The sequence below is a fragment of the Choristoneura fumiferana genome, chromosome 17, assembly GCF_025370935.1.
Source record: "Choristoneura fumiferana chromosome 17, NRCan_CFum_1, whole genome shotgun sequence".
In the NCBI taxonomy this organism is placed as follows: domain Eukaryota; kingdom Metazoa; phylum Arthropoda; class Insecta; order Lepidoptera; family Tortricidae; genus Choristoneura; species Choristoneura fumiferana.
The window spans coordinates 17,024,935-17,049,897 of record NC_133488.1 but is presented as its reverse complement, the minus strand read 5'-3'; the positions used below and the strand labels follow the sequence as shown (position 1 = coordinate 17,049,897).

At 37.2% G+C, this 24,963-nt stretch overlaps 1 protein-coding gene across 1 annotated transcript; it reads right to left on the bottom strand.

The window, feature by feature from the left end:
• Window positions 1-16,594: 16,594 nt before the first annotated feature.
• On the bottom strand, window positions 16,595-24,735 carry LOC141436841 (C-type mannose receptor 2-like). The gene is made up of 7 exons (XM_074099919.1): window positions 24,628-24,735; window positions 23,654-23,767; window positions 22,609-22,737; window positions 20,692-20,886; window positions 19,016-19,149; window positions 18,497-18,617; window positions 16,595-16,991 (listed from the first exon to the last, which is right to left on the bottom strand). The coding sequence occupies exons 1-7, from the start codon at window positions 24,668-24,670 to the stop codon at window positions 16,717-16,719; spliced, it is 1,011 nt and encodes a 336-aa protein (XP_073956020.1). The 5' UTR covers window positions 24,671-24,735; the 3' UTR covers window positions 16,595-16,716.
• Window positions 24,736-24,963: the final 228 nt, after the last annotated feature.

Genomic DNA, 24,963 nt, shown 5'->3' with positions numbered 1-24,963 from the left:
TCATTTTTGAGTAAAGGTTTCTAAATGTGATTATTATATTTGTTTCTTAATAATCGTATTATTTATATATTGTTTGTTTTGTAAATCGGTAAATATATGTGATTTTATTCTAACCTATGTTCTCGCTGCTGAGGTGAAAAGTTGTATGTGTCACACGGGACTAAAGCTTTTTGCATCTCGTGTGTTTGAATCCCTCACTGCTCTTAGGATTCTAACCTAAATTCACTCGCTACGCTCGTGATTCAATTGTAGAATCCATCGCCTGCTCGGGATTTAAATTCGCACCAAAAAACAACTTTACTCTCTTGTTGCACAAATAAAATATAACTGAAAAATCGTAAGAGAAAAATATATTTAAGTATTAATGGATCAAGTCAGTGTTTCTTAGTCGGCTTAGTTTAAGAATACCCTCAACTTGCTTTTGTATGCTCATTTGTGATTGATACTTACTTATTTTGTTTCTCGTTATACCTAAGTGATGTTATCTTTCAGAGTCGAAAAAGTTGCACGAAATTAGTAGCTTTTACTGTACAACTTTTGTTCTAGCAGTCATATTAAGATTTCATTTTCCGTGACACTGATCTAAATATATTATCTACCGAAAGGCTAGTATTCGAACAGACGTAAAATATAGGTTCATTAACTGGTTTAGGTTTTTCCAGTGAATGAACTATGTCTCTAAGGGGGAGGTGGGGCAGATAGATTCATGGGGCAAATTTATACAGCACCATTATTTCAAAACCGAAGAACGCTAGAATGCTCAAGGACATGCACAAGAATGACAGTTGATGACTGTACTCGCCAGCAGTTCACCGTTTGCCTTCAATGGGCGATACGAGGCATTAATAATAATAATAATAATAGAAATTTTTATTCACCATCACAAACCAAAAATTACAATACAAGACAGATAACATTATTAAGTGAGCCAAAATGGACATGAGACTCAGCGAGGTCGCTGGTTTTCAATCTCCAACCAAACTAAAAACTAACTTAACTAGTATGTATGTATGTATGTAAACTCTTTATTGTACAAAAGAAAACTAACAAAATACAAGTGACAAACTTTAAGATACTTCTACAAAGGCGGACTTATCCCTACTACTACTAGTCTACTTACTACGGTAGGTGAGCTGCCATAACGACATCATTACAACAAAGTATCCGGTACATGTACTTACAAAACGATTTACGTTCAGAGGCAGAAATTTCAACACAACCAGGTTTCACCAGTAAAAAAAAAACAATCCGTTTACCAATAATGAGATACAGTGGCATAATATCTCACTAACTCAACGCGGCAACCACTGAATAGGGTAAACCCTCCAGTGAATGAACCCACCCCAGTGAATGAACAAAATCACGTTTTTTGCCTAAAATAAGCAATATAGCCATTTCCACCAACTGTCGTATTTTTTTTCTTACTGGCAACTCGATTTCCTATGCAATGGCAACAATCGGTAAATTTATTTTCGACCAATTTCAACATGGCAGGCGTTTGAAGTTCACGTATTTCTGCTTTTGAAGTTTTGTATGGAAAAATTAGATCCCAAATAAGAACAGTGCATGTTTGGAGTAACATTTGAACTGCTTATTTCATGTATACCACTATAAAGTTTAGCTATTGGTTAGATTAAGAGTTAAATCTTCTATAATTGTACTCTTTAGTGGCTTATTTTGCGGTTAAGTTGATATTTTTAGGTGTTCCATTACTGGCTTATCAAATGTTCTAAAACCAGTAAATGAACAGTCTGTTCATTTACTGGTGTCGGCTCAATATAGTTTTTTTCCTAAAATTAAATGTTAACGTAATCGTATTAAGGTTGTGTTTTCAGATTCTGCATAGAAAACGATTCTGTTTCTTTGAACTAGTATTGGGACACTACGTGTTCATTCATAGGAATGAAAAATCTAGTAAATGGACTATAGAAATTTGGCTTTGTTCATTTACTAGATACCTACTAACCCTATGTATGAACAACGTAGGTAACGATGGACGTGATCGAAATGCACGATAGTTTTACTTCCTAAATTGGACATGTTAATAATATTAGATTGTACAACAAGAGCATAAAACAAGCCATTTTACCCAAGACGTTCATATAGTCACCCGAGCCGGTACAGCGAGGGTGGATAGACACGTCGAGAAGAAAATGGGGATTGCGAGGAAAGGAAATAGGAACAGTTAAAACAATTGTTCAGTTAGTGTGTACCTTTTATTTGTCATGAATTACTATATAATTATATATTTTTTTGTTTTATTGATTTATTTTGATCGATTTTTATTTTTATATAAATTAAAAATGATTAAAAAATTATGTAGATTTTGCTTGTAGTAAGTTGCTGATTGTTATTAGCCACAATCTATAATTAAAAATTGGGTTGTTAAGATTTTTTTGTCCCAAATGATGATACTTTTAACTTATTAGAGACTGATTACAGACTGATTAGAATACGAGTATCAATAGAGTTTAATGTTTGTTATTTATTAAGTTTTATTATAAAGCTCGGATTATCGTCACTGAAAAAATCTCGTACTTATCTAAAATCAATATGTCAACAAAATTGAACCTTGATATAACGTCTATAAAGTTCACTCGGAAAAATTATCTATTTTGAGCTACGAGTTTTTAAAAAAGTAAATTAATCAAGATATTAAGGTGCTTAATTTGTACCTACTTTAGTAGAATTATATATGTATTTTTGTAATACAGAAACATAATTGGAATACTGAAGGTGCTGTACCTACCTCAAGATTTTATATAATAATAACTGAAGAAGAAGACTTTCTTTTTATGTTAAAAATGCTTTTCTAAATGTTGATTAAAACTATCTAAATAATGTTCATTCACTGGGTTTTACTCTGTTCATTCATTAACTTTTTCGTTCATTTACTAGGTTTTTGGGTACTTTTTTATAAATTCTTCCATAACTCAAAAACTATACACGTAATAAAAAATCGCAGAAATTGAATTCTTGTTTATTAAATAACGATTGATTAAATTACATAAAACCATTACAATTATTAATAAGTACAGAGTAGTGATTTTTCAAAGTAGAAAAGTTTCTTAAGTGTTCATTCACTGGAGGTTTTACCCTAGCACACCCTAGTGGGCTTCAGATATCTACTTGTAGCGGAGAACAAAATCGGGCAGTGAGCTACGCTTGGTTTGAGTCAACATTTTGAAGGTAACTCAGTATACTCCAAGGTTAGTTTAATTATATTTTTTTACTCAAAAATTAATAATGTTTTTCAAGGTTTTAAATCGAAATACTACTGTTAAAACTGCTTATCAATCGTCATAGAAATGCACATCTTGTCATAAACAAAAATTAATTTTAACCGAAAAGTTTACAGTCGTCTTGCGCGTTGGACAACAGTTTTTTGTATAGAACGAAGGAGTTGTATACTGAGTTACCGCCAAAATTTACTTATTTTGAGAATATTTCTAAATAATAATACACAAATTACGTTGCCTTTTTATCTAATAATGCCTAATAGCATATTGATTTGTTAAAAAAAGGAAACCTATAAAAAAATTGCCGCGGACAGGAAAATGTCGGTATAAAAGTTGATTGGTCTATTTGTGACGTCGCTAGTGGCAACCCTGCTTTTATAGCCCGAGGCATCCCTTTGATGCAACCAACGTCATTACTACCTACAAATCCCGAGACTCAAATTCAGAACATTATCAAAGCTGTTAATGCAAATGCTTTCGGTCTAGTACTGGTTATAACTTATAAGTCTAGAATACACGTTACTGTTACTTAGGTCATTCTACTTTTCGCTGACCAGTAATTTTAAGGGTTCCGTAGTCAACTAGGAACCCTTATAGTTTCGCCATGTCTGTCCGTCTGTCTGTCCGCGGGTAAGCTCAGAGACCGTTAGTAGTGAACTAAAGCTTTAAATTGACATGAATATACATATCAGTCACGCCGACAAAGTGGTACAATAAAAAAAAGTAAAAAAGTACCTAACATAGACGTAAAGTGGGGGTGATTTTTTTTTCTCGACTAACCCTTATATTGTGGGGTATCGTTGGATAGGTCTTTTAAAACCATTGGGGGGTTGCTAAGACAATTTTTCTATTCAGTTTGCGAAATATTCAACTTTAGTTTAAGAAATATTAAACAGTTGGGAAAAGTAAAATTGCGAAATGAATCAGGTTGCCAAACGTTTTTCGCCGAAACATTAGTAAACCAGTGGCTTCATGGAATGCCATTGACTGCATGCTGGTTTACCAGCATCTGATATGCCGTCTTCTGGCACGTATGTTATGGCCTTTAGTAAAAAAAAATAGCTGCATGTGGTCGACGTTTGGTGCATCATTCCGTTGCACTTTAGTAAGTTCTGTATGAAAATAAGTACCAATACAAAAAAGCGGATTGATAGGGTATTGATAACAGGAAACTTACCTACGGTTTTGTTCCCTATTGGATCTCAGCAATACTTTCAACACTGTTGATATTGACATTATGCTTGGTATTTTATGGTCTCTTAACAAATCTCCTGTGGTTATTGAATCGTTTCGTATTTACTTGTGAGTTGTCGGCAAAGAATAAATGTGGAAAATTTTCGAACTTCTTGGTGTAACACCCTTACCGGTATACCGCAAGGTGGAGTGTTAGTGTTATCTATATCTACATTCTTATTATCTATTTTTATAGATTTCGTTTCTCATAATTTTGTTTGATGTGTATCTACCTTTAGATATAAGTATAAGCGGGCTGTTCCACAACTCAACGTCTGTGTGCGGCTGTTTTGAGTGACTGTACTACTTTTACACTGATATTATATCTACCTTTAAACCGATACTGGCCCTGGCAGCTTCAAAGAGGAAAATGTACGCAGTACGCCCTTTTCAATTAAATTGCCTTGACCGTAATAAACTCACCTATAGATTTTGCAGTACCTACACATACACGTCCTGCACAAACATACGTGCACAATGTATTACGTTACACGTAGGGTTGCCGTAAAGGATTTGTCCTGACATGTCAGGATGTTTGACATTTGGGGGAGGCCTATGTTTGGGGGGGCCTATGTCCAGCAGTGTACGTCTTTCGGCTGACATGATGATGATAAAAATATCTAAAGATGCAACATCAGGCTACGTAATTCAATAAAAAACTAAACGATTTGTTTATTAATTTTGAGACTAGGCTCACGAAAAAAAAGGAAAAATTGTGGAAGGTACCTACAACACCCCTGATGTACCTACCTTAGACATTCGAGGTTGTAGGTACCTTGGACACGTGATTTTTGTCAAGAAAATATTTAATGTTTATTTGTTTTATGTATTTATAGAAGCTATTACTTCATCATCCCAGCCTATATACGTCCCACTGCTGGGCAAAGGCCTCCTCTCAGAACAAGAGGGCTTGGGCCGTAGTTCCCACGCGGACCCAGTGCGGTTAGGAACTTCACACGCACCATTGAATTGCTTCGCAGGTTTGTGCAGGTTTCCTCACGATGTTTTCCTTCACCGCAAAGCTCGTGGTAAATTTCAAATGTAATTCCGCACATGAATTTCGAAAAACTCAGAGGTGCGAGCCGGGGTTTGATTGAACCCACGACCCTCTGTTTGAGAGGCGATAGGTCAAACCACTAGGCCACCACGGCTTTTTTAGCTATTACTTATTTACTGGTTACTGGCACAGCAGTTTTTCATACATATAGCAGTTCGTACATATTCTTTTATTGATCAAACAAAAAGTTACCTTAGTTTTTAGTTTAGACGCTGAGTACATGATGAAATCACTTAATTTGAACTAAAATACCTTTTAGAATCAAGATACGATCGGAATAAAATATATTTATTTTTTACTATTAAATTTCATTGGCCAAGGTACCATCAGCCAAATAAGTGGTCTATCAGTTTTTAAACAAGTTCCTATCAAATGAATATGTCGCTAAAGTCGAACTTTCAAGTTGACAGACACGTCTATTGGCATTATTGTTTTATAACATGCAAGCGATTATCAACTTTAGGGTGGTAGACCACATTTTTGGCTGATGGTACAACATAATAATGTTTTTAGTGTCCTATACTTAGTTCGGATAGGTAATTAACTAAATGTAAACAAACTTCAGCTGCCAGATTTGGTACATTCAAGGATTTTAAGCATTTTACTTATCTATCATTGTAATACAAACTAGACTAGTGTATTACATTTCAATACAGAAATTTTAATATTTAGATACTTTAATGGGGGAATTTCAATATTTAAGACACCAATTGACGTTGTTTTGTTTACATTTAGTTAAACAAAGGTACATCTAATCTAACCTATAAGTGCAGTCACCAGCACCAATATCTGACACAACAAGCGTGCATAAATATCTGATACGACTCTTCTAGGGCCGGAAGGACGTGTCGGATATTTTTGCACGCTCCGCTGTGGCAGATATTAATGCTGGTGACTGTACAACGTATCCAGTTTTTAGGCAAAAATGCGACCAAAACGGACATCGATTTGCAGAAACAGCCCTATATTTCGTAGCTAGTTAACATTACCTCACCGTAGTTTATTGAATTTTATTACGAAAAATTAAAACATTTAAAGTTAAAAATAAGTACTTTTTGTAAAAGGATTTTTATTTTCATGATTTTCTCACACAGCACATTCTGCGTTGCGTTTCGTTACTAACTTTAAATAAATAAATATCATGGGACACTTGACACCAATTGACCTAGTCCCAAACTAAGCAGAGCTTGTACTATTGATACTAGGCAACGGATGAACATACTTATATAGGTACTTAAATACATATTGAACATTAACTTTACTTCGATACCCCCCCCCCCCAAACGGTTCAAATGGCATAGCACATGGTATTATAATAATGCGGGAACATTTAGACTACCGACAGGCTAGCAACCTGTCACTATTGTACCGTTTTCGTCAAACTTAAAACCTAAAATTGCTAAAAAAGGCTCCGAAGCGGTAACGTTTCGCGTGCTCTGCCTACCCCATTTGGGAATACACGCGTTTACATTTAAATTTAGACGGCTGTCCAAGGTGCAACTATGGCCGTGGTACAACAGTTTTCCCTACCTATTCATAATAAACGAAACCAATAATATATCTTTAAACAATAAAAAATAGGATAAATTACAGCTACAGAGCTCTCAATGAATTCTTTTGCTTAAACTCTAGTTACAAGAAATGTCAGGATTTTTATCAGGACTTCATTTTTCCATAATGGCAACCCTAGTTGCATATAACGCGCAGCCGATGTTCCAGGGACTCTAGCCCGGGCAGAGCCTCGTTGCCCGGCAACGGGGCTGCATCCAGCCACCCTTTCAATTGGAGCATGTTGCAGATTAAATTATGAGACTATAACTGTGAGAGTATATCGAGGTACTCGTTAGGTCAAGGACATAGTGACATCGCATTAATTAACAAGGAAAATGGTAATGACTTTTCCTTTGAAAAGTTTGGCTCATGAATTAAAGGCCTTGACTATATCTATGTGTTTTTAAGTATTTAGGTAACTTTTAGGTTCAGGCTCTTTTAACTTTTCCTGATGTGCCTACTCTTGTTTTTGCTGTCCTGTCAATCGTTCGAAGGTTAACTGGAAGAGATCCCTTTATGGGATAAGTTCGCCTTTGTGCATGTTTCTAACTTTAATCTGTTGTTTTGTATGTGTTTTATGTACAAATAAAGTTATGCATACATACATATAGTGGGAAATCTGTATGGTATCGGCCCTAGAGGGAAACTGTGTTACATCTTTTCTTTGCCTGCCTCATTTTATTTTACTGAAGTGAATCATTATTTTATTCTTAAAAATAAATAAAACTGCATTCGAAGATTTTCTGAAATTCGCTCGTCAACCGGGAATTGGACGGGCTAAAAAGCACTCAGCCGAGAGTTATTCGTGTTATTTATACGTAAGTATTTAGCTTTACACGCGCAAATTATTAGGTCCTCAGATCAGTGCCCTTAGTTTAAGTTTTCGGTTACAAAATACGTCTCGATCGCGTTCGCGTTAAAATCACAATTTTTATGGAAACACGAACATCGCAAACGTTCCGCTAGAGCCGCTGTTAGTGTTTCTATACAAATTGAGATTTTAATGTAACCGAAAACTTACACTAAGGGTACAGAGGGCCTACTCCGATATTCGAAAATCGAAGTTCATATCGTACCGTCCCTCTCACACCCGTATTCAATAGTATAAGTGTGAGAGAGACGGAACGAATTTTGTAGTAGCCCAGCAGAGACTAGGTCCCACAGTTAACCCTTAATAAGGTAGAGGCGATTTAGCGACCACTTGCATTGAGTTGGAAACTGAATACTTACATAATTAATATTAAATTAAATAAGAAGCATGTTCCTAATTCCCTAGTCAGCGTTATAATATTTTAAACCTACAAAGTTAAATACGTACCTAGTAGTCTAAAACTAAAGTAAGTAATAAGTGCAATTTACTCTTAGTTATCCCTAATTTTGTTTCTGAAAAGCTGTTGTTGTTGAAAAGTTGTTTCTATTATGTTGACTTTTGTTTGTTTTCTTTTAGTTGTTTTTTTTTCAGATTATTTTAATTTGTGTCTGGATACCTGTAAGTGGTCCCAAAGTGGCTCAAATTTTATGGTATTGTTAATTTGTGTGTTAGAATTAAGTGTTGTGTACATAATATGCTCTTATATACCTGTCATGTTTATACATATATATTGTCCGACACAATGTAAATTGTTATGGAAATAAGTATACTGAATACTGAAACTTATTAATTTCTTAATACGTCACAATTTCCATTGTACTTATTGAAAATACGACTAGCTTTAAAAATATTCTTTGTCAGGTACTATGTATTCGATATCTGCTTCTGATTCTGTGGTAGTATGCTCCTATACATGGGGGCTTCTACCCAGCCTATATACGTCCCACTCCTGGGCACATGCCTCCTCTCAGAACAAGAGGTCTTGGGCCATACTTCCCACGCGGGCCCAGTGCGGATTGGGAACTTCGCACGCACCATTGAATCGCTTCGAGGGTTCGTGCAGGTTTCCTCACGATGTTTTCCTTCAGCTCAAAGCTCGTGGTAAATTTCAAATGTAATTCCGCACATGAATTTCGAAAAACTCAGAGGTGCGAGCCGGGGTTTGAGCCCACGACCCCTGCTTGAGAGGCGATAGGTCAAACCACTAGGCCACCACGGCTTTTAATACATGGGGGCTTATTAAGGGTTACACCCATCCTCTCATATCAGGAACTGTCTGGTCGGTTAGAGAACCTAACTACGAAGCTTGAGGTCGAGGTTCGATCCCCGGTCGGGGCAGACATTTGTATGAATAATGCGAATGTTTGTTCTCGAGTGTTGGGTGTTCCATATGTATTTATTTAAATATTTAGCAGTATTAAGAAAAGTCTTTAAAGTCTTTTCAAAATAAATCAATAAAACTAAAGTTTAAACAATAGTTTCCACTGTTGCTATTTAATTTCCTCGCAAACGAAGTGAAAAGCAGAGTGTTAAACTCGAACATTAAACCCATTTTCCTCTCGACGTGTCTATCCACTCTCGCCGTACCGGCTCGGGTGGTTTAAGGAATGTATCGGGACTCTCGGGTAAAATAGCTCGTTTTATGCTCTAGTTGTACAATATACTATTAATGGATATATAATAATAAGCGTGTCGCCACGTGTCGCTCGTTCAAATTCGAACAGAGCAAACAATGCGGCACTCCGCTCAAACCAAGTTCAACTCAAACTCACAAAGTTGAACTTGGCTGCGCTGCGAGAGTGAAAGTTGATCTCGCTTTCCAATCGCGGGTTAGTGCAATGCAAGCGCAGAAGAAACGCGCTGAAAAGTAAAGACTATAGTGTCTCAAATAGTAAAAAAAAAAGAATAACTGTATGTATCTAAATATATAAAACTTAAAGGTGACTGACTGACATAGTGATCTATCAACGCACAGCCCAAACCACTGGACGGATCGGGCTGAAATTTGGCATGCAGGTAGATGTTATGACGTAGGCATCCGCTAAAAAAGGATTTTTCGAAATTCCCACGGGATAGGGAATAAATCGGATTTATATTTTCACTTTGAAATGGCCCTATTTCCGTAACTATAATTATTAGGGACTTCAAATTTGGCGAAAAAGTAGGTAATACTAATAGCTAAAATCTATTTTCAGGATTTAGCAAAATTCCCACGGGATAGGAAATAAAATGGGATTTATATTTTCACTTCAAAATGACCCTTTTACCGTAACTATAATTATTAGAGAGTTCAAATTTGGCGAGCAAGTATGTAATACTAACAGCTAAAAACAATTTTCAGGATTTATTAAAATTCCTATGGGATAGGGAATAAAATGGGATTTATTTATATTTTCGCTTCAAAGTGGCCCTAACTCCGTAATTATAAATATTAAAGACTTCAAATTTGGCATGCAGGTAGATAATACTAACAGGTAAAAACTGTTTCAAAGATTTTCCGAATATCCCACGGGATAAAACGAATAAAGAGAATTTTATATACCAACTTAATCAGAAAACGCATACGCTAATCCAATAAACCTGGGTACTGGAGATTTGGCAAACTGATGTAAATCTGGTAACAATTATTTAGCAGTGACATCCTGCTCATCCTGGCGAGGATCGTCTCCGTAGAAAGGAACTCCTCAAAAGTTAATGGCACACGCAAAAGATTTTACATGATTGTTAAATTTCAATGACAATGCGTTTTAAATGTTTTAATTATATACACTGCCTGATGCTGCAGCCAGGGTCGTCTGCTGATGACGGAACTCCTCAAGGGCTGATAGCATAGATACGAAATTTTACATGTACGTTCAACGAGCTGACACAATTACTTTGCCCACCCGCGACCTTTATGATAGCTACTTTTGTGCCCATGCAATGTGTGTTCATGCAGTTCCTCCACCTCCACACTGTAAGAACACACAAATCACACAAATCCATCTATCACCACCACCACTTTACACTGACGCGTTTCGAACTCAACCAGAGCTCATTTTCAGAGCAACACAACCGTTCAGCATGCTACGTTGTGAAATTTGGCATAGATGGACCTAAAGTAATGCAGAGGTGCACTAGGGTGCACTACTTTACAATTTCTCGGGATATAATCCTATATGGTGTATGAAGTCGCGGGCAAAAGAAACGCGTAGTACTTTAACGTTTTCTAAAATTTCAACCCTGAATCAGCGAAGCAGGGTTTCAAAGCTGGTAAGAATCATAATTAATTACGTATGTAGGTTGATTTTTGTATTACAAAATTTGCACCATCTGTCTAAAAGAAAATCTGTCCGTATTTGTATTTCCATATAATCCTCCGAAAACTAATCAAAACACGAAAAAAGGATCGCAGAAAGTAAATGTATGTTACTCCAAATTTAACGCGAGCGAAGCTGCGGGCAAAAACTAGTTATGCATAATTTTACTAAAATAAGAACGATCCAAACATTTTGAAACAAATACATCATTCGACGACGACCAATGAACAGATAGCCCAGTGGTTAGGGAACCTGACTACGAAGCTTGAGGTCCCGGGTTCGACCCCCGTATCGTGCCCTCTAGACCCTCGGATAAGAAAACCGTTTGCCTGAATTCGTAAAGGGGGGTATAGGTTCGTTGGGACGATAAATGGAACTAAAGGATACACAATACTAGCCACGTGAATGTAGAAGAAGAAGTTAACTTCGGTCGTGTATCTCTATCAATAACATGTATGTATATACATGGTCTTATCTACAGTGGCTTCACCTTGTATAATATGAGGGCCTGGTCTACCCAGAGTTACCCTCTCTGTACAGTCGATTACGTCTCCAGTCTAGACACTGCGTAAGTGTGCCTTGGTGTCCTACGTATCCTCAGTTCCTGCTCAGTTAGGGGAACTTATTGTACAGGGATTATGGGTGTCGTAAGCCCTATAATACCCTGAGCCTGACACCAGCTGGACATGGCGGCTGTGCCGCCACGGGGCCCTCCTTCCTACCCCTTCAGGCCCGACCCGTATGCTCCAACTCATAATCGACCGTACTACAATGGCTTGCCAGTATGCTTCCGATACATACTCATGGGAGTCCCGGACTCTATAAGAATGGATCTTCTGAATGACCGATAGCTGACCCATTCTTCCACATCCATGTAGCTAGATATATCGATTATAAAAGCGTATATATACATGAGCACTTACCAGGATCATCTCTGGTCACCGCGAGGAGTCAGCCATGCCATCGCACTCGCAATCCACACGCAAAATGTCTTTCTGCCTCAAATACCCTCTCTCTCGCATTCTTTTACGCGCCGTATTCTGTCACCCGAAGGGTTAACACACAAGAGGATCGGTTAAAGCATAGACAAGGAAAACGTTGCCACATCGCAATATAGATTGACATAAGGCAGGGTTGACACTTACCAACTGTTTTACGGCGACTCGTGCATAGAATGCGCGACACTCCCCACAAGAAAAGAGGTTATTGCAGCAGGGCGAGTAGGTGCCGCGTCCATTCCAGGATTTTATCCCTGGCACGAATGGCAGCAACCCTCTTGCTCCTCACAGGCTCCCCTTCTTCGCACTGCTCCTCCAGTGGTGGTACTTCAGGATTGCTAGTCTCTGCGCGGTCTACTGGAGTATTCCTCTCGATGTCAGTTTGATCATCTAGTGCCTCTGGAGTTGTGTCATCTGGTAAGTTCCTCTCAATCACCTCGTTCTGTTGTCCAGATAGAGCCTCTGCTTCTGGCTCGTCATCCTCTATTTCCAGGGGGTAGAGGTGCCCAACGGAACGTGTAGTTATAGAGTCATTAACCTTGACTCTTGCAACTCTGTGCTCGCCATCACGGCATAAGGCAGGGTTGACACTTACCAACTGTTTTACGGCGACTCGTGCATAGAATGCGCGACACCCCGGTCGGGACAGAAGATATATGTATGAAAAATACGAATATTTGCTCCCAATCTTGGGTGTTTAATATGTATTCAAGCATGTATCTCTATCTATCTAAGTAGGTCATTATTCGAGCGTTCAACTGCCTCATTTTTTCGGTTACAATTTTAACGAATTGGCTGTACAGTCTCCATCGATATTTCGGAGCAGCCAAGGTGCTCAAAAATATCGGCACATGCACTCTATTATTGAGGTATTAGAGTTCATGTTTCAATATGTTTGATCACCTGCTCCGAAATATCTGATGGCGACTGTACGTAGATTTTGATGTCGTTTTCAATGATTTGTTCGAGTTCCTGTATCTCTACCAGATAACTAAAAAACCTGTATCAGAATCTTTGCCCATTATTACAGAAAAGCGTCCACAAAAATGACACGGTTGAAACTCTCGAATCCGAATCCAAGTTGTACTCGTATATCCGTTGCTTAGTACCCATAACACAAGCTTTGCTTACTTTGTGACTAGGTCAATTGGTGTCAAAGTGCCCCGTGATACTCTTATTTATTAATTTTATATTTTTTTTGTCATGATATTTATTTATTTATTTTGCTCCATTAGACTGTACTGGCGATGAAATCGCACAAATGTTACGTTTTTCTTTCAACCAAATAAAACTCCAGAACCGCCTTCGCTGACCGTTAAACCACCAACAGTGTTAAGGTATTCGTGGCAAGACTGTTCTGGGGCAGGCTTGCCGAGTAATGCTTAAAGAGATAAGTTGTAGAGATGGGAAATACTAATCAATTGAAAAAAAAGCTTGATATGTATCATATACTTACTATATCACTCATTTAGCTCACTATATCAGTAGCTCGCGGAACGAAATGTAACATTACCTATATTATTATCTTACTTATTGCTCATTCATTTTCTCAAATCACTTTCATGTTTGTAACTTGTAAACTCCTTCGATGATATATGGTTGACAATAAATGACAAATGTTAGATCGTGACATCTAATATCAAAACTAACTTATTCTAATACTTACTGGTTTATACATACAGGAGGCATGCTCTTTTATAAAAAAACATATTATGGATCTGTTTCTTATAAAAAATAATAACAATAAGCGAACAATCACACACAAGCCTTTGGACATGACAGTAGCTAAATTGGGCCTATTTAAAAAAAAAACCTATATGCTAAGCAATATAATGCAGTGCAAAGTCAAAGTCAAAGTCAAAGTCAAAATATCTTTATTCAATTTAGGCTATAACAAGCACTTATGAATGTCAAAAAAAAATCTACCACCCTGCAAAAATCTATAACTAGTTTAGTTGGACATAAATTCTATACAAATCTTAAGACATGGTTAATCGTAGAGTGTTACTATTCATTAAATGATTATTATGTATTAGATTGTCATTTTTATTACGTAGTTTGACATTTGGTATTGATAAATATTGTTATATACATGGACTTATATTGAAATTACTGAAGATTTTATAATTCATGCTCTCAACTCTCAGGCATTATATTCAGTCATTTTTATATTGAGTAAGATTATAGATACTCGTACATTTAACGTACATACTCGTACATACTCGTTAATTTCTTACAGCATGCAAATTTAGATTTAAGGTGTACATTTTGCATGCTGTATTTTAGCTAAATGTGTCCTGGAAATCAAAATGCATATTTATTAGACCTTCTGTTAACGTCATTTAATGCAAATAAATAAATGAATGAAATTTTGTCAGCCATCATCGCATTATCTAAGGGAAAATAAGAGTCTGTGCAAGTGAGCTAAATGATAAGATTTGAACTGGTATATTTGGATTTGAACTGATATAAAAAGTGGTACAGTTCAGCGAACTGATATAGCTATTTTGTGTATATCATTCGTGAGCTACCCATCTCTGAATTGCACCAAAAGATTGCTGGCAAGTGGGCGTGTCATCTAGTGGGCGTGGCCCACGCACACCAAATCAGGATTAACTGGTAGCCCATAGGATCTCTTGAAAAACACTTCAGCTGGACTTCACGGCCTGAAGAAACTGGGTGTAAACGAATCGGGAATTCAGAGTGATAATGACAGTTTATTGTAAATTATATACTCTATGTCACTCCGACAGTTAGGTATAACGAATCTATATAATAATACCTCATACCTACGTTAAAATCCGTCCAGCAGCTTAGGCTAGAGTGAAGACCAAAGAAATAGACATATATACATACCCACATACATACATAAATACATACAATCGAAAAACATATATCGTGTAAATAAAAGTTCTTAACCGATCCTTGAGTAGGTAGGTACCTATGCGAAAATTGTTCTGGTGGCACGTTGAATATTTAAGGAATATTATTAATTGCAACTCAAATAAATAATTGCCTATCAATTTAATCTCATCATTTACTTATCTACTTTTGTACATCAATAAAATTATTTTAAAACAAATAAACAAAATAGAAAGAAAGAAAGAAAGAAAAAGTTTATTCGGCAAACTTGTAGGTAGCATACATCAGGTACATATAACTTAATGTTTAATTAAGGTCAACTTAAAGCTAGCCGAAAGGGCTGGCAGCTCAGCAATGCTGAGGTACGGAACCACAGCGCTGATTTTCAGCTGCAGCCAAATAAAGAGAAAAAAAAAGAGAAAGATGGTGCATGCCTATTTGACACCTTGAAAATATGTTATACATATATGTTGTACATTATGGCCGTCTGACGGAGATTCTGCAAAGGGATAAGTTAGCCTTTGTACATGTTATGTATCTCATTATTTGACAGTGGAATTATTTCTACTTCTAAATGTTTAGCAAAACTAGTACTGCAGATAATTCGAAACACAAACTATACAAAAATACTAAAATCACATCAAAAATACTGACTCCACAGCAGATTAACTAGAGCGTGCGTAGAGGATACTCATTCTCATAGCAAAATAACTTTTACTGACAATTTGGCATCGGAACATTAGGTACGACGACGAGCTAGTAACAGCGTTAGGTACCATTGCGACCACAATGCGCGAGCCGAGCGAGCAAAGCGAGCGCACCTCGGCAGCGGCGGGCGAAGCGCCAGAACCTAATTTATTTGGGAAGTAATTTGGCCCCTACTAGTGCTGGTTATGTGAAAAGTATATATACGCTGAAAATAAATTGATAGGTAATTAATGTAATTATATCATTTTGATGTGCAAAAATAGAAGCTATATTAAAAAACAAAAGTTATAAGGTATGATGTGCGTTAGTCATTATTAGCTGTGCAATAATTAAAATGCTTTACTTAAGATACTCGTAAATAGCGGTACGCCACGAATATAAGTTGCAGTTTTTTACGTAGGTAATATTTTGAGGGGAGTTTTTTGCTGTGCAATCAGTAATTTTGATGTGAATTCGGAGTTTTTTGTATAAAAAAAGAACTTTTTTGATACTATCCAATATTTAACACCTTTAAATTTAATGTCTGAGGAATTAAAAAATAAGTCGGATTATGTGATTTGGTCTATTGTTAAGCCATTTGTTTTCGTAGTCGTCTTGAAATTATAATTAAATATAAACGTGCAAGTGGTCGTCGCTATCCTAATAGTTGCCATCTTTAATTTTGTCATTAGCAACAGAGGTGATAGAACGGTGTCATCTATTAGGCATTAGCGTGCCAAGCATTCAGACGTTTACTTTATTAAGGGCACGTTGAGATGTTAAGAAAATAGCGTTGGTATCTCAAAACAAATATATTAAAAAAACATTTCTTTTCCGTAGGAAGTAGAAACTTGTCAAGTCATCAAGAATCAGTAGGTACCTACAAGAATAAGTAAGGAATAATATTGGTTTGACCCCACTACCCTTCGCCTGCGAGTACTTCACCATCATAATCCCAGCCAGGGGGGGTGGGACTTAGAGAGGGGGAGGGAGGGACTTCGGCTACGAATATTTCAGGCTGATCATCCAGAAGGCTGTCGGGTTCTTTCTCGCAAATGAAAGGGTATGCCCCCAGGCACCACAAGTCGTCGAGCTTAGCGTTCATGAATATGCCTCCGCAGAACTGCCCCCCGCCAAGGTTATCTGGCTGCGTGGACGCCCACCTGTTGTAGCCAGCTTGCTTCAAAGTTTGTCCTGAAACAAATGTTTGTCCTGAAAACTCTATCTCTTTATTAGAAACTGCTGAAAAAAAGTGCGTTAAGCACAAGCAACACAAAAGAGACGCGCAGTGGTGGGGCCCCTTGAATCAATTACCATACTAAGGGGCTGTTTCACCATCCATTGATTAGTGTTAACTGGCGGTTAGGTGTGATGCCGTCTCTATTTGTTTTGTTCGAATAGACGGAGACGGCATCACACTTAACCGTCGGTTAACGCTAATCAATGGATGGTGAAACAGCCCCTAAATGTATAGAAACGTCGCGATCCAAAGCAGAGAGAAGAGACGACGCGGAGGCGCCTTCGCCCTGTGTCCGCTCCGTCGCGACTCGCCCCCGTCCCACGTCTCTTCTGTGTGGCTTGCGCCTATAGTATAGGCCCTATACTGTGCTTTACATGGTAACATAAGCAATGGCCTGTGTCTCAAATCTCTTGTTTTCTTATCTCGAAAGCTGGTAGGTACGTGTTATTTTGTGCCGTGCTCTGATATTAATTTGAATCAATAGTAATTTCATCAATCAAATGTGCTAATTAATGTAATTGATTTCTGGAAAACTGGCCATATTTATTTATCACCCGCCAAGCACCTTGCGCACTATTAGTGCTACAGAAAATCATTGTAGTTCATTGGGATTGTCTAAAAAAAATGTTTTTTTTTATACAAATGGGAATTGTAAAAAACCAAGTTCTTCAATTTCAATTTTTAAATTAACTTTTGAAAGTATTTTGATTGGTATAAGTACCTTTACTTGCCCGAATTTCATGTGCTATAATATTCAACCGCCATAATATTGTTTTTTATAAATTCATTTGCACTATTCAATATTTACCATATTAATCAAATGACAGAATCTTTGTTTCCCATAATATTAATTTCAATAATTTTATTTTTCATAATCATTGGTTGGAAGCCATAAGTATCACAAGCCATAATGTCATTTGCCATCCATGTAAATGGTGAGTATCGACACTATAGACTGATAAATCCCACACGTCAAACAAGCCTTTGAATTAGGTAAATTTTACCCACATAGGTTAGGTTAAGGTACAATTGCGACATTTGATTTGTGCGAGCTAGCGAAGCGACTCGGAAAGATTAGGTTCAGAAGGCTAAGGCGGGAGCGAAGCGGAGCCATCATCATAATCAAAATAAACACTATTTAGTATTTCGTTTGAATATTCTATTAAATAATATTATTGCACTTAATAATACGGAAAACAATACGTATTGCATTCGTATCATTATGACATCTAATTTTCTAGTAAACCAAACATTCGAGCAATTGAAGTTTCGGGCATATGAACTTCATGAAAATAAAATTATAGCATATAACTCTCGGGCAAACAATAGATAACCATTTTGGTTGATGACATCATTGTTTAATTTAGTTCTGCTCACGAATGCTTGCTTCATAAATTTGATCTATTTTTTTAAACATTAAACTGACCGTAATTAACCCCTATCTCCTCTGATAACTTACCATGAATAGTCATCCATAGGCCGTGATCGGCCCAATCCCTAAAACCCATGTGGACGATGTGCTTGTCGAATTTGCCGGGCATAGTGCTGGCAGGATGTTTCTCGTACAGCTCCTTTAGGACCTGGTACAAAATAGAGAAAAAAAAATCAGCCCGAATGATGGCACCTACTGTAAGACTAAGATTGAACATGTAATTTGTCGTCTACTGCCTATGCTATGAGTCTAACATCCGGTAGCATGGTGATTAGTGAACGGTTGTGTTGTTCTGAAGATGAGCTCTTGTTGAGTTCGAAACGTGTAGTGTGGTGGTGGTGCCAGTGGGTTTGTGTGATTTTTGCGTGTTCTTACAGTGTGGAGGTGGATGATCTGATTGAACACGCATTTCTTGCATTTAAAAAAGTCGCTATATCATAAGGTCGCGGTTATACAAAGTAGGTATAATACGACTATTGTTTTAGTTCACTAGTTGCTTAATTAAGTGATGTGTCTTCAACATTTCCAGCACGTTGGTCAGGGTACCTGGGCTTCAGTATCGCTGTTGATGATGGCAAGATGGCCGCCCTCGCCCGAGCACGTGGCGAAGGCGTTTGACCACTGCTGCGGCTCCGGATGGAACTTGTAGCACTTGCCAGTGCGACTGTCCAACACGTAATCTGTTGGAAATAGTTCCAATTGCAATAAAATAGGAGGCCGTGGTGGCCTAATGGTTTGAACTATCACCTCTTAAGCGGACGGTCGTGGGTTCGACCCAGACACGCACCTCTGAGGTTTTCGAAATATATGTTCGAAAGTACATTTGAAATCAACCATGAGCTTTACGGTGAAGGAAAGCATCGTGAAGAAACCTGAATACACCAGCGGAAGACATTATATGGTGTGTGTGAAGTTCCCGATCTGCATTGGGCCCGCGTGGTAGCTAGCTAGGGCCTGAACCATTTCATTCTGAGAGGAGGCTTGTGCTCTGCAGTAGGACGTTTATAGACCGAGATAAAAACAATTACAACGAAGCATGCACCGAAAGGACCACAGCAGAAAGTAAAAATAAACAAGCGGCGTCGGTGATGGATTCGCATCAAGTGACCCGCGTGCTCGTTTGCCTCCTCTTATATAAAAAATATATTTATCATGGGACAAATAGACACCAATTGACCTAGTCCCAAACTAAGCAAAGCTTGTTTGTACTCTGGTTACTAGGCAACGGATAAACATACTTATATAGAAAAATACATACTTGAATACTAAGACCCGAGAACAGGCCTTTTTTTTATTCATCTGAATGGCTAACGCGCAGGTGGGTCTCCTGATGGTAAGAGATCACCACCACCCATATACATCTGCAACACCAGGGGTTTGCAGATGCGTTGCCAACCTAGAAGCCTAAGATAGGATACCTCAAGTGCCAGTAATTTCACCGGCTGTCTTACTCTCCACGCCGATACACAACAGTGCAAGAACTGCTGCTTAACGGCAGGATTAGCGAGCAAGATGGTGGTTGCAATCCGGGCGGACCTTGCACAAGGTCCTACCACCTGCATTTGTATATTTATAAAAATATCTGCCCCGACTGGGGATCAAACCCTGGACCTCAAGGTTCATAGTCAGGTTCTCTAGCCACTTGACTATCCGGTCGTCATTGTTATTGTCGTGTTATTTTTTTGACAGCCCTCGCACATTTGCGACTGACAGCGGTGTCATCCGACAGCAAAAGCATTTCCAAAATAAACTCTGGTGTGAGTGTGAGGTAGGTAGGTATGTCTTCGGATGCAACACCTTCCAGTTAACGTACAGTCAAGGAAATCGAATCGCGTACCAGGGTGGAACCTTATCAAAATCAATTTCACAATGAACTAAAAGAATTTCCTTGCTCACCCGCGACCTTACGTACGATAGCTAAGCTCATGCAAAGTACGCGTGCTTAGCTATCGTACGTAAGGTCGCGGGTGAGCAACGAAATTATTTTAGTTCATTGATATGGACCTCCGCAAAGTAACACCTGATTCAATAAATTTCACAATGATTTAATTGCCATATATGTGAAATGCCAATGCTATGACATTTCCACCGTAAAGGTTTCACCCTGATATAAATGTGAATCAGTTTCTTCAACTGTACACAAGATTTATCATACTTGTCGTCATGTAAAAACTTTGGTTCTGGTTGCGATCGAGTTTCGACGCCAAGCCACTGTAACTCACCCATGTCGTAGGTTCCGCAGTCAGTTGAAAATGGTGTGCCTGGAATTATTTTCCTATAGCAGACATAAGTGTAGGTCTCGCTGCAGTTGGTTGCGCCAATGGTGCCCTCTGGCGTGATATAAATGCAGGCTTCACCCATGTTCGTGTTGGGTTCGCCCTCGATCCATCGTAAAGGCATACGATACAGTGGTTTGCCTGCAAATAATAACCATAATTAGGTTTGGAAAAAGATAGCTTCTTTAGCTTAGCTTAAAAGATGTCTTAGCTTAATAGGTAGATACGCTGGAATAGAACCATTATAAAGAAATTTTTTAACAAAAAAGTAAAACCGACTCCAAAGAATAAAAAAATAACAAAAAATGGAACCGACTATAAAACCCTTGAAAATATTTTTTGGAGTCGGTTTTACTTTTTTGTTAAAAAAAAACTTTATTTCTCACTTTTTAGTGATTCGTAGAAAACGTGCATCTCACAACGATTCCATTATGCCCAAACACGATTTAGTTTCGTTGTTTTATAACAGAGTTCCGTTGCCTACCTTCTGGCTTTAGCATCAGATCAGTTCGAAAGAATCATTAACTTAAAGCTTCTTCGTAGTCGCTTATCCAGGTATATGAATCATGATCGTTTATAAACGAGCGAGCATTACTTAGCTTTGACGAGTTCCATTGGTCATCTACGGTCTTCTTCATCAGGTCCAGGTTACCAAATGATACTTTCTGAATGTAAATGCTTATCTTAATGCTAAAAATGCCAAAATCGCCATAGGTATGCCTATACAATTTGAGGTTTACCCTCGGACTTGGTGACAATGGGACCACTTCAGAAGAATACTCTTTCGAATAAAAAGATAATTTTTAAAATCGGTCTACAATTGACTGAGTAATCGGTGAACATACATAAAAAAAAATACGAAAATTGGAACATAGAACCTCCTCCTTTTTGAAGTCGGTACACGAAGGGTCGGTGTACCATTATCTATCAACATTAGACATTTATTAGAAAAAAACGGCAAAAAACAAGTTTGTTGTATGGGAGCCTCCTTAAATATTTATTTTATTTTAATTTAATTATTTATTTTTAAAGTGATTATACCTACAACTAAAGATTCTGTTAATATTTCAAGCGTCTACCTGTTGCCGTATTAATATCTATTTATTTATTTATTTATTTATTTATTTGGAGAACAAACAGAAATAAGTGTACAGTAGATGATACAAGTATTCTTAGTACTATGACTAAAAACGCAAAAAACAAAAAACGGCAAAATAATCACGTTTGTTGTATGGGAGCCCCCCTTAAATATTTATTTTATTCTGTTTTTAGTATTTGTTCTTATAGCTGCTACAGTAATACATAATCTGTGAAAATTTCAAGTGTCTAAATATTACGGCTCAAGAGATACAGCCCTGTGACAGACGGACGGACAGACAGACAGACATACAGACAGACAGCGGAGTCTCAGTAATAGGGTTCCGTACGTACGTACGGGAACCCTAAAAATAACAAATCATTAACCGTTATTGATATTAATTTATTGAATCAGGCGTTACTTTGCGGAGGTCCATATCAATGAAAAGGTCGCGGGTGAGCAAAGTAATTGCTTCAGTTTATCGTTATTGATATTGTTATCTGTAACACTCATAAGTTCATAACTTACTAAGTATACTATAAGCACACACGCACGCGCGAACACTACATACGTCCACAAAGGGTGACCGATCATTTCGCCGTCTTCACTTTCGTTGCGCCAATATTCGTTTCGCAGACCTTTCGTTTGGCAGAGCAACGTTTGGCATAATTAAAATAAAAACAAGAAAAATGAATACTTACGTACTCGTTTATTTGGTGGAGTAGGTACACGAATCTGGTGTGACGGTTAGATCAGAAGTGTCATTGTGCCTAATTTATAATTACCTCCAAGGGAATAGAAATAGTCTCTTGAGTATGTAGCGTGTATTCCAGTGAAAATCCATTTTCCCTTTCCCATTACTCTCTTTATAGCTGCCTGCAACTGTTTATTTTCCGGCGACGCCAGTTCAGCACCTGAATAATATTTTTTGTTAGAACAATCATCATCGTCATCATCGGCTGGAAGAAGAAAGAAAGAAGAAAGAAGACATATATTCACGTTCACAAAAACACAAATACAACAAGTAATAAGAAAAAAACACTAAACAGCAAACACAAATACAACAAAAAAAATACAAAATTCAAATTAAAACATCAAGCGAAAAAATCGAGCGTCCCCCCCCCCTCTAAAAAAATCAGGATGGTAGTAAGTATATCAAACTTACAAGGAAAAATATAACGGTTAAGTTTTCTTGAGAATTATTAGTAGTTTAAGAGTATATATCAGCCTAAGGTATAAAATATACCTAAACTTGGAATATTCCATAAAACACGGAATCCTTAGAAAAACATTACTTATTTTTTTCGTAATGGCTATGGAACCCTATTTCGGGCGTGTCCGACACGCTCTTGGCCGGTTTTTTTCTAATAATTATTCACTGAAAACTTCTTCAACTTGTACATTTATATCGTTACAAGAAAAGTGAATGAACGTTAAGAAGAAGAAAAGAATGTACTTCAATGTAATTATTAATTTATTAAGATTTTTTTAAGAAGTTAATTATAACAATGTAAATACAAAAAAATAATGTTAGGTAAAATAAATCGAGACTTATTTGCACTTATTTGTAATAAAATTATCAAAACTCATTAGAACCTAGGTATCTGCAGATGCAAGATGATCATAAAAATGTTGCTACAATTTAATTTGGTTTGCATTGCAAACAACGTTTAACAAATGATCATTTTACAAACAACGAGCTAGCATCCGGAGTTCATACTTGGTAACAACGAGCGCTGGCTGCCACCCTCACATCAAGTCCTTTAGTCGCCTTTTACGACACACACGGCACGGACTGGAAACGGACGGACGGACGGAGAAGTCACATACCTTCGCGCATGCACCTAAGACGGGCTTCGGCCCATGTCGTAGGAATATCGTGCAGCTTCAACCATCCATCCGCCTCCTGGTCGTAACTGTAGTCGAATCTGAACTGGTGACCATCTGCAATCGGCAACATACTCTATAATATGGGAATGAATGTTGTCTGACAAAAAAATATGTCGCTAGCTAGCGCCTTTGACAAAAGGTTACTTAACCTACTTAGGTAGGTTAAGTTATTTTTAGGATAGCTTTTACTTCAATTGTACCTTCAGAATAATGCGTTTGTTATTATAGTACATTGTTGCAGAGGCCGGGAAAAAGCAATTCGTGGATGAGTAGACTAATAAATGCGAATCCACGAATTGCCATTTCCGTATATAGGGAGTGCTTTTCTCCAATACTGCGAGGAAATAAAGCAAAATTATTAAAATATTAAATTTAATTAAATGCTTCGGCAACGGCTTCAAAATTTAAAGTTGTTGCCCTTATACTTTCCCGCGATACTTGTCTTTTTTGAAGTACACTCTATACGACTCACAATGCCATTTCAAATCATTTAATTAAAAAAAATATTATATAATTTTTTTTTTTCAAGTTACATGAAATGAAGCTTTAAAAAAAGCCTTGTATAACTAAATTACAGTTTAAAGTGCTACTGAATGCTTTTTAGTAAATTGAGCCTTTAATTTTGTTACCATTTATTCGGTATCTTGTGGTTGAACTCGAAATATTAAAAAAAAACAGTGTCATTTTTAAGGAAGCTGTTTCTTCCTGAATTATATCTTAGACTAGAATTTAAAAAAAGGTAGAAGGTTCTTCACGAATATTTGAAACGTGAATTTTAAAAGTAAACAATATATTTGTGGCAGTCTATTAGGAAGAACTTCGTGTACTATGTTTGCGAAAGTTAGGGGAACATTTCGAAGCATATTGGAGAAAAATAAATTGTTTATGTTTTAATTAGTTTGATTCTTACTCACCCACCGCAAGGAGCAACGCACAGAAAATAAGGAACAACTTCATTTTTAACTTCTCTTGCTTCTGCTTGAAAGATCAGTTCACAACTGAGTAACAACGGCGAACAGAGCGATTAAATATGTATTTACCTCGAGTACTTATCTTAATTGACCCGGGGATCAATGTGGTAATGTTTTCACACAATGGGTATTTTTCAGAATCATTTCATTTATATAGATAAGAGGATGTTGACAACTACATGTTTGGAAGTGCTTGTAAATGCTTAAGTAATTGAATACATTTTTATTATTAGTTTTTTTTTCACTTGTCCATTTGTAACGTCACTCGGAGTATGTTTA